The 11,017-nt window shown below is 37.8% G+C and overlaps 1 protein-coding gene across 1 annotated transcript; it reads left to right on the top strand.

Annotated features, from left to right (window-relative positions):
* The first annotated feature begins 9,871 nt into the window (after positions 1-9,871).
* Positions 9,872-10,949, top strand: LOC112636196 (olfactory receptor 2G6). Its single transcript, XM_025404777.1, has one exon. The coding sequence runs from the start codon at positions 9,897-9,899 to the stop codon at positions 10,947-10,949; it is 1,053 nt and encodes a 350-aa protein (XP_025260562.1). The 5' UTR covers positions 9,872-9,896.
* The last annotated feature ends 68 nt before the right edge of the window (positions 10,950-11,017 follow it).

The following is an 11,017-nucleotide window of genomic DNA, read 5'->3' on the forward strand; positions in this document are numbered from 1 at the left end:
ATAAACATAAACATCATATATAAACAGTAAATAAGATATGTCTAATTGCACAGGTAGATTAGACATCACTGACTTAAAATTAAAAATATTTAAAAAGCTAAAAGCAAAATCACTAACCAAATAGTCAAATTCTTTACACAGTAGTTATTTTTTCTTTGTTGTTGCTTTTTATATTCACTTTGCTTTATGGATGACTTGATATATTTTTTATTTGATTAATACATAAAGTAGGAATAGAAATACATAGTTTAACAAATTTCCTTTAGAACAATTTATTAAAAGTAACATTTATAATTCTCTCAGACATTATCAAATAAACAAGCATGCTTAGCAGTTAACTTTATAATTCAGAAACATATTTCATTAATTTAAAAAAACACAAAATATCTAAATGTATATTCAATTAAAACATTTATTTTTTGATCCACAGTATTATTAGCCCCTCTTACCTCTTGAAGTCTAAAACTGAATGAATCAAAATGCAGAAAGCATTGCAAAACCCTTCTCATGAGGACGCCTAGCCTTTATAAATACATAAAACAAGTGGAAGTAAAGATTTGCTTTTTAGCAATTCATTATTTACACCAATTCCTTGACTTCATTTATTCTTCTTTTTTTTTTTTTTTCCTATAGGTTATTGGGACATGGGGTGGTGTTTGGTTTCATGAGTAAGTTCTTTAGTGGTGATTTGTGAGATTTTGGTGCACCCAACACCCGAGCAGTATACACTGCACCCTATTTGTTGTCTTTTATCCCTCACCCCCTTCCCACCCTTTACCCCTGAGTCCCCAAAGTCCATTGTGTCATTCTTATGCTTTTGCCTCCTCATAGCTTAGCTCCCACTTAGGAGTGATAACATAATGATGTTTGGTTTTTCATTCCTGAGTTAGTTCACTTAGAATAATAGTCTCCAATCTCATCCAGGTCACTGTGAATGCCATTAATTCATTTCTTTTTATAGCTGAGTAGTATTAAATCATATCACAGTTTCTTTATTCGCCCGTTGATTGGTGGGCATTTGAGTTGGTTCCAGATTTTTCCAATTGCGAATCGTGCTGCATAAACATGTGAGTGCAAGTATCTTTTTCATATAATGACTTCTTTTCCGCTGGGTAGATGCTCAGTGGTGGGATTGCTGGATAAAACGGTAGTTCTATTTTTAGTTATTTAAGGAAACTCCACACTGCTTTCCATAGTGGTTGTTCTAGTCTACATTCCCACCAGCACTGTAGAAGTGTTTCCTGTTCACCATATCCAGAGCAACATCTATTTTTTTGATTTTGATTTTTTTTTTTTTTTTTGATTATAGCAATCCCAAGAGCACAGGACTTGGTGAAAACAGGAACCCATTCATTCATTTTTGACCAGTGTGTTTGTCGTCAGTAATTTAAAGTTGGGTGAACTAAAACAAATAATGCAATCTGGATAGCCTGTTTCCTATCCTATGTCTTGTCTAGACTTCAATCAAAGTTTCCACCTTGCCTATGTTTGTTTCTTTTGACATAAAAAGAAAATAAGATATTTTAAAGATATTTAGCTGGTAATTCTATATGATATATATTACAATCATTGTTAGAAAAAAGAACAATTGCCTTTTTTTTGTTTTGTTTTTGTTTCGTGACGGAGTCTCACTCTGTCACCCTGGCTGGAGTGCAGTGGCAGTATCTCGGCTCACTGCCAGCTCCGCCTCCCGGGTTCATGCCGTTCTTCTGCCTCAGCCTCCTGAGTAGCTGGGACTACAGGCACCCGGCTGATTTTTTGTATTTTTAGTAGAGACGGGTTTTACCATGTTAGCCAGGACGGTCTCAATCTCCTGACCTCTTGATCCGCCTGCCTCGGCCTCCCAAAGTGCTGGGATTACAGGCGTGAGCCACTGCGCCTGGCCAAGAACAACTGATTTTAAGATTAACACAAAGAATGGTGAACTAAACAATTACTGGTCCTTCACAACCTTCACAACCATCCAAATGTTCAATTGGATGATTTTCTCTCTACATTTGTTTAGGACTACAGCAACTGAGAACAACATAGCAAGAAAATAAACTAGCATTTAAAAGGGTGCTGACGAGTTGATGGGTGCAGCACAGCAACATGGCACAAGTATACATATGTAACAAACCTGCACGTTATGCACATGTACCCTAGAACTTAAAGTATAATAATAAAAAAATAAAAAATAAAAAAAAATCTAGAATAAACAAAATAATTGGAGCATAGACTTGTCATAAACTACATTTTTTCAGTGCTTGATCAGTGTTATTGTTTATTATTAGACTGTATTTAAAATGAGAATAACGATAGCATAATTGCATGGTTCTAATTTAGCTATGAATATGGGAAATAAGTTCTTTTCTAATTGACTTCAGTTCCCTCATTTAAAAAACGAGACTGTCCTTAGATTTGATAATATCTATCTATCTATCTGACATCATCATGTCTATTGTCCTTGAAAATAGACTTACTATAAACTGTCAAAATTTATTCTGAGATAGCTTTTTCCTGGGGTCATGAGGAATGCCAGGTCCAAATGTTGATTTTTTTTTTTTACTCTCAAAAGAAGTCAGACAAAATGTAGTTAAAAACATGGAGAATGGGGTTGGTGTGAGGGAAAATTTAACCCAATCTGAGATCTATCCATTCATATATTTAGCAAAATATTTTAAGTGTTATGTATGTGCCAGGTTCTAGAGGGTGTAAACACAAGGCTTTTTTTGACAACAAGGAGTTTGCTGTGCTTTCAGTGACTGTATTGTCTTTCTGAATCTGCTGCCGCCAGTAACTAAATCAGTAACTCTGCAAAGTCCAAGGATAAGAGCGGGTATTTAAATAAAACTCTAGTTACCAAAACAAAATGTCAAAAGAAAACTTACATAAACATATACATCCATGCATTCAATAGAGTTGCATAGAATTTTATTTAGCCATATCTCAGTATTTTGGAATTTTACAAACACCAAGAGTCACAATAATAATACATAACCTTCATCTCTTATTCTGTTATTTTTTCCTCAAGCGTGGTAAAGATAATGTGTGAGTGGACAGAGTGATTTTCGGGATCAGGATGAGACAATTCTGCTTAAGGCAACTTCTCTTAGGACAGCAGGAGGTAGCAAGAGAAGAAAGGGCAAAATAACCATTAACAGTTTACACCATATTTATAGCTATAATAGTTTAATATAATATGAAGTAATTACTTTCAATTACTTTTTAATAACATACAGATATATACTATGTATTCCTTAAAATTGTTATCTAAAATTTTAAGACATTTAAAAAAACTTTAATCTTAGAAATTATCTAGAAATTTAAATTTCTGAATAATCACAGGTAAATGTGTTATATCTTTTTTCAGATAAACCTTACAAATATTTTCAGTATTGATATTGTTTCATTTTAAATGTGCCAGTAACATGCTGTCATTTCATTGTCATTCTAGCAGTAAGGATTCTGAGTCCTTAGCACTGTGTCTGACCCAGCCCTCTCCTTCCAGAAAGTGACTGAATAAACTCATTCAGAACATATTTGAGCATCTGCTTTTGGGGGTAGAACCGTGTTAGGCTTTCAGCAGATGCCACGGATAAAAATGAGCAAAATGTCGCATCTTATTAATATGACACTATATTTAGGAAAAGAGAATTATAAAAATATGTTCAAGATTGTTAATTTTATGAAGAAAAATAGGATAAGGGACAGATCACTCTTTTTTATTCATTGGTCATTGAAATCTTTTCTGATAATCAAATAGCAAAGAAGAGACCTAAAATGATTGAAAAAAATGGGTTCTAGTGGATCTGGGGGAAAAGACTGCAAGGCAGAGGGAACAGTAATCTTTTCCTTTAATAAGTATGTTAATCCCATTGTGTATTGATATGCCCGTTAAGGTTAATTGCATTTTCTCATGTTTTGTTTTATATTGTATTCCCTCTTTTTAAAAAAAAAAAAAGTCATTAAGTTGTCTATTTTTTTCCATTTAGTACAATGTTTATACTTTTTCTATTACCTTTATGCTAACACTTCTATAAAGTATAGAAATATTTTTATGAAGACTAAACACTGTCGTCTTTCCGTTTACACAATGTCTATTGATTCCCTAGCATACATAAGAATATAATGGCTTTCTCTCGCTTTTTTTCCTTTAACATCCAAATTTAGTCAATATTTCTTAGTGTTTATTACTGTATCATTATGCTTGATGCTTCACTACTTACCAACTTCATTATTTTATTGCTATATAAACTATGAAGCAACCATTTGGCTTATTGTTCATCATTTTCTTCAAATTCTTTCCTGGGTCAAGCTAATTTCCATTTCACATCTTTGTGTTGACTGACAAATTATGTCAATTATCAAGTCTCTGCTTTCCAGTATTTCGGCCTCATGATGATCTCTCGTTGCTGAAAGTGTCTGTCAAGAACTTTTTCTTTGTAAATTAAGTGTGATACCGTATCATGAGTTAGTTCTGCTTCGTGGCAATAATTTTTGGGTGGATTGATTTATTCTGCTAGGAAGTTACCTACTTATTTTTATTTTGTGTGTAGTGTTGGAAGGAAACTGAATTTCCATATCTTATTTTTAAGATTCAATTTGCCTTTTCAGTTATTACTGGGGGAATTCCATGAGTTTACAGGCACTGGGGAGTCTTGGCAGGTTCCTCAGGCCTTGTCATACTCGTTCCTGCCGTCTTCTCCGTGTTCTCTTCTGTATCCCACCCCTCACCGGGGGCAGGCCTGGCCTGGCGATCACCCCAGTGTAGATTACGCTGCCCTGTTAGCTCCACCACCTCCTCCCCATGTGGTCCTTCTTTCCATTTGCTGGCTTTCCATTTTGATGGCTTCCTGCCTCCTTGTCTATCATAATTGTTCGCAGAACTTCATGCTGATCCAATGACACTCTCAATCTAGGAAAAGATGTTTCCTGATATTTTTGAGCACTGCCACCACCAGTAACTTCAAATCCCATTTGTCTTCCCTGCAGGGTCTCCTGGTCCAAATCTTGGTTTTCTGCACCAATTCTGATGTGTCTGTCTGCCTCACATGTCGCCTGTAGTTGGAGGGTTTTCTTTCCCTGATTTCATTGAAATAATCACTTGTACATTCTTTTATTATTCATTGTCTTGAAAGCTTAGTGTACATTTTAAGAATAAAAGTAGAAAGGCTAAGATGAATCGTATAGCTAAAGATACATACCAGCACCAAAAGCTTACTTTTTATGTTTGATGAGTTGTGTTCTGTTTGTCTGTGAATAACGGGATGAGTAAGGCAAAGGTTGCAAGGGGTTATTGGATAGAAGCCTCTCACTGAGGTCCAGGCAGAAAACGGTGTGTGCTAAGATAAAGTGTAGTGGAAGAGGCAAGGAGAGACACCAGAAAACACACACACATGCATATGCATATAACTGTATATAGTTGACAGGAGATTGGTTTAAATCGTACTACTTTCTCAGTACATAATTAGTTAGCTGGCGCATCCATGATTTAGCCTATGCATTGCAACTGTTGTCTATTCTTTTTTTTTTTTTAATACTTTAAGTTCTAGGGTACCTGTGCACAACCTGCAGGTTTGTTACATATGTATACTTGTGCCATGTTGGTGTGCTGCACCCATCAACTCGCCAGCACCCATCAATTCGTCATTTCATCAGGTATAACTCCCAATGCAATCCCTCCCCCTCCCCCCTCCCCATAATAGGCCCCGGTGTGTGATGTTCCCCTTCCCGTGTCCAAGTGATCTCATTGTTCAGTTCCCACCTATGAATGAGAACATGCAGTGTTTGGTTTTCCGTTCTTGAGATAGTTTGCTGAGAATGATGGTTTCCAGCTGCATCCATGTCCCTACAAAAGTCACAAACTCATCCTTTCTTGTGGCAGCATAGTATTCCATGGTGTATATGTGCCACATTTTCTTAATCCAGTCTGTCACTGATGGACATTTGGGTTGATTCCAAGCCTTTGCTGTTGTGAATAGTGCTGCAATAAACATACGTGTGCATGTGTCTTTATAGCAGCATGATTTATAATCCTTTAGGTATACACCCAGTAATGGGATGGCTGGGTCATATGGTACATCTAGTTCTAGATCCTTGAGGAATCACCACACTGTTTTCCATAATGGTTGAACTAGTTTACAATCCCACCAACAGTGTAAAAGTTCCTATTTCTCCACATCCTCTCCAGTACCTGTTGTTTCCTGACTTTTTAATGATTGCCATTCTAACTGGTGTGAGATGGTATCTCATTGTGGTTTTGATTTGCATTTCTCTGATGGTCAGTGATGATGAGCATTTTTTCATGTGTCTGTTGGCTGTATGAATGTCTTCTTTTGAGAAGTGTCTGTTCATCTCCTTTGCCCACTTTTTGATGGGGTTGTTTTTTCCTTGTAAATTTAATTGAGTTCTTTATAGGTTCTGAATATTAGCCCTTTGTCAGATGAGTAGATTGCAAAAATTTTCTTCCATTCTGTAGGTTGCCTGTTCACTCTGATGGTAGTTTCTTTTGCTGTGCAGAAGCTCTTTAGTTTAATTAGATCCCGTTTGTCAATTTTGGCTTTTGTTGCCGTTGCTTTTGGTGTTTTAGACATGAAGTCCTTGCCCATGCCTATGTCCTGAATGGTATTACCTAGGTTTTCTTTTAGGGTTTTTATGATATTGGGTCTAACATTTAAGTCTCTAATCCATCTTGAATTAATTTTCATATAAGGAGTAAGAAAAGGATACAGTTTCAGCTTTCTACTTATTTTTAACTTTATTAACAACTATAGTAACAGAGGGAATGAACAAAGTGCTTTGAGGATCAAATGATTTTTTGTCTTTCCCCTAAATAATTCTAGATCAAACAACGATGGTTTTACACAATTCTTCATCACAGAGGGTTTCTGTATAGTTTCATTCTCTTAAGGAAAAGAAAGTCTTAAATTCCACAACTTCTGGCCTCAAAGAAATCTATATATGTTACAGAAATAACGCAATCTCCGAATTGCCCCCTAATTATATCGTGTATACACACACACAAACACATTGGAAAGTTACAAAAATCATAATTAGAGTGTAAGTTACCTATTAGCTTAATATTTGTTCAGTTTCTCTTTCTCCCCCTGCTACTAAAGTTACACACAATTAAAACGCCTGATTTGGCATCATCTTTTTGTGACTTCAGAAGGTAGGGAAGCACTCTGCGCTCCACACACAGCTATGGAATTTTTCTTGGTCTTCTTTTTCCACTTACTTTTAAAAACTTATTTTGTGAAAGCATTCCTATTTCTCCACCTCCTCTCCAGCATCTGTTGTTTCCTGAATTTTTAGTGATCGCCATTCTAACTGGTGTGAGATGGTATCTCATTGTGGTTTTGATTTGCATTTCTCTAAAGACCAGTGATGATGAGCTTTTTTTCTTGTTTGTTAGCTGCATAAATGTCTTTTGAGAAGTGTCTGTCCATATCCTTTACCCACTTTTTGAGGGTTTTTTTTCTTGTAAATTTAAGTTATCTGTAGATTCTGGATATTAGACCTTAGACAGATTGCAAAAATTTTCTCCCATTGTGTAGGTTGCCTGTTCACTCTGATGGTAGTTTCTTTGGCTGTGCAGAAGCTCTTTATTTTAATTAGATCCCATTTGTCAATTTTGGCTTTTGTTGCCATTGCTTTTGGTGTTTTAGTCATGAAGTCTTTACCCATGTCTATCTCCTGAATGGTATTGCCTAGGTTTTCTTCTAGGGTTTTTATTGTTTTAGGTCTAACATTGAAGTCTTTAATCTATCTTGAGTTAATTTTTGTATAAGATGTAAGGAAGAGGTCCTGTTTCAGGTTTCTGCATGTGGCTAGCCAATTTTCCCAACACCATTTATTAAACATGAAACTGATTTCCCATTGCTTGTTTTTGTCAGGTTTGTCAAAGATCAGATGGTTGTAGATGTGTGGTAGTATTTCTGAGGCCTCTGTTCTGTTCCATTGGTCTATATCTCTGTTTTGGTCCCAGTACTATGCTGTTTTGGTTACTGTAGCCTTGTAGTATAGTTTGAAGTCAGGTAGTGTGATGCCTCCAGCTTTGTCCTTTTTGCTTGGGATTGTCTTGGCTATGCAGGGTCTTTTTTGGTTCCATATGAAATTTAAAGTAGTTTTTTCTAGTTCTGTGAAGAAAGTCAATGGTAGCTTGATGGGGATAGCATTGAATCTATAATTTACTTTGGGCAGTGTGGTGTATATACCCAAAGGATTATAAATCATTCTATAAAGACACATGGACACATATGTTTACTGTGGCACTATTCATAATAGCAAAGACTTGGAACTAACCTAAATGCCCACCGACGGTAGACTGGATAAAGAAAGTGTGGCACATATACAACATGGAATACTATGCAGCCATAGAAAAGGATGAGTTCACATCCTTTGCGTGGACATGGATGAAGATAGAAACCATCATTTTCAGCAAACTAACACAGGAACAGAAAAGCAAACACCACATGTTCTCATTCATAAATGGTAGTTGAACAATAAGAACACATGGACACAGGGAGAACATCAAACACCAGGGTCTGTCGGTGGGCTGGGGGACTAGGGGAGAGGATAGCATTAGGAGAAATATCTAACGTAGATGATGGTTTGATGGCTGCAGGAAACCACCATGGCATGCATATACCTATGTACCAAACCCGCACATTCTGCACATGTACCCTAGAACTTAAAGTATAATTTAAAAAGAAAAATTTAATTTTGCTTTGGCTTTTGATGTAATTCTACCTAGACAACTATTATACATATAGAGTAACATATACACACATTTCATTTTATAAATTCTCCATTTTATTTTGACTTGGCATTTGAAAATATCACTTTGATAGTAGCTTGTGAATATTAGTCAAGATTTGTATAGAGGTTGGGTGTGGTGACTCGCGCCCGTTACCCCAGCACTTTGGGAGGCTGAGTCAGGTGGATCTCTTGAGGTCAGTTGTTCAAGAGCACCCTAGCCAACATGGTGAAACAGCATCTCACTAAAAATACAAAACTGAGGCCATGGACAGTGGCTCATGCCTATAATCCCAGCACTTTGGGAGGCCAAGGCAGGTAGGTCACCTGAGGTCAGGAGTTCGAGACCAGCCTGGCCAACATGGTGAAACAGCATCTCTACTTTAAAAAAAGAAAATACAAAAAATACAAAAATTAGCTGGGCATGGGGACTGTACCTGTAATCCCAGCTACTTGGGAGGCTAAGGCAGTAGAATTAGTTGAATGCAGGTGGTGAAGTTTGCAGTGAGCAGAGATTGCACCACTGCACTCCAGCCTGGGAGACAGAGCGAGATTCCATCTCAAAAAACAAAAGAAAATACAAAAATTAGCTGGGCATAGTGGCACATGCCTGTAGTCTCAGCTACTCTTGAGGCTGAGGCAAGAGAATTATTTGACCCAGGAAGCAGAGGTTGCAGTCAGCAGAGATCACGCCACTGTACTATAGTCCGGGCAACACAGCAAGACTCCATCTCAAAATATATATATATATTTGTATAAATATAACAAAATATTTGCATAGAAAGGACATTGGGTCAGTTGCTTTACTGCATAAATACAGCATTTGAACATACAAATATATCAATGTAAAAATCGGCAAAGTACAAGAATAAGCAAAGAGTGAGTAAATACAAATATCAAAACAAAAGTTAATACAATACTTTTGTCATTTGAGTAAAACTTCATTCAATAAACATAGAAGGAAGTGGCATTTCCAGCCCATGGATTTATGTTGAGGAAAGTTCTCTAGGTCTTCACAACATGTTTTAGGAGATACAAAAGGAAGAGAATCATACTGTAAACGATTGTGGATTACCAGTCTTGACCTCATTACTTTCTCTCCCCCAGATATTAATCACTTAGTATTTGAAGCTGACGTGTCCTGAAGCGGCAGGAAAATGGAGGAAACCAACAACAGCTCTGAACAGGGGTTTCTTCTCCTGGGATTTTCAGATCAGCCTCAGCTAGAGAGGTTTCTCTTTGTCATCATTTTGTTCCTCTACATCTTGAGCCTTCTGGGGAACACTGCCATCATACTAGTGTCTCGTCTGGACTCCAGACTCCACACTCCGATGTATTTCTTCCTCAGCAACCTCTCATGTGTGGACATCTGCTTTACCACCAGTGTTGCCCCACAGTTGCTGGTTACCATGAATAAGACAGACAAAACCATGAGCTACGGTGGCTGTGTGGCCCAGCTCTACGTGGCCATGGGCTTGGGCTCGTCTGAGTGCATCCTCTTGGCCGTCATGGCTTATGACCGCTATGCTGCTGTCTGCCGACCACTGCACTACACAGTCATGATGCACCCGAGGCTCTGTGCGTCTCTGGCCAGTGTAGCGTGGCTCAGCGGCCTCATTACCTCTCTGGTTCAGAGCTCCCTCACTGTGCAGCTGCCCCTCTGTGGTCATCGCAAACTGGATCATATTTTCTGTGAGGTGCCAGTGCTCATCAAATTGGCCTGTGTGGATACGACTTTCAACGAGGCAGAACTCTTTGTGGCCAGTGTAGTCTTTCTAATAGTCCCGGTGTTACTCATCTTAGTCTCTTATGGCTTTATCACCCAAGCTGTGTTAAGGATACAATCAGCTGCGGGGCGCCAAAAGGCCTTTGGGACCTGTTCCTCTCACCTGGTTGTGGTCATTTTCTATGGGACCATCATATTCATGTACCTTCAACCGGCCAATAGTAGATCCAAAAACCAGGGAAAGTTTGTTTCTCTTTTCTATACCATAGTCACCCCCCTTTTAAATCCCATTATCTACACTCTGAGAAACAAAGATGTGAAAGGGGCCTTGAGGACCCTGATACTGGGAAATGCTGTTGGACAAACCACAGGAACTAGTGAAACACCTGGAATTCTAAAGAAGCGAAACACGCCAAGGCCGAGTGAGGGTTCATTCTCCCCAGACATTCCTCTTGTCAATCCCAAGACCCTAGGTTCAATCTAGAAAAAAAAGTTTGTCCTTTACTCCACCTGCCATCAAGGTTCATGTATCCATTATCTCTATCTAATGTG

Source organism: Theropithecus gelada, chromosome 1 (assembly GCF_003255815.1).
Source record: "Theropithecus gelada isolate Dixy chromosome 1, Tgel_1.0, whole genome shotgun sequence".
Classification (NCBI taxonomy): Eukaryota; Metazoa; Chordata; class Mammalia; order Primates; family Cercopithecidae; genus Theropithecus; species Theropithecus gelada.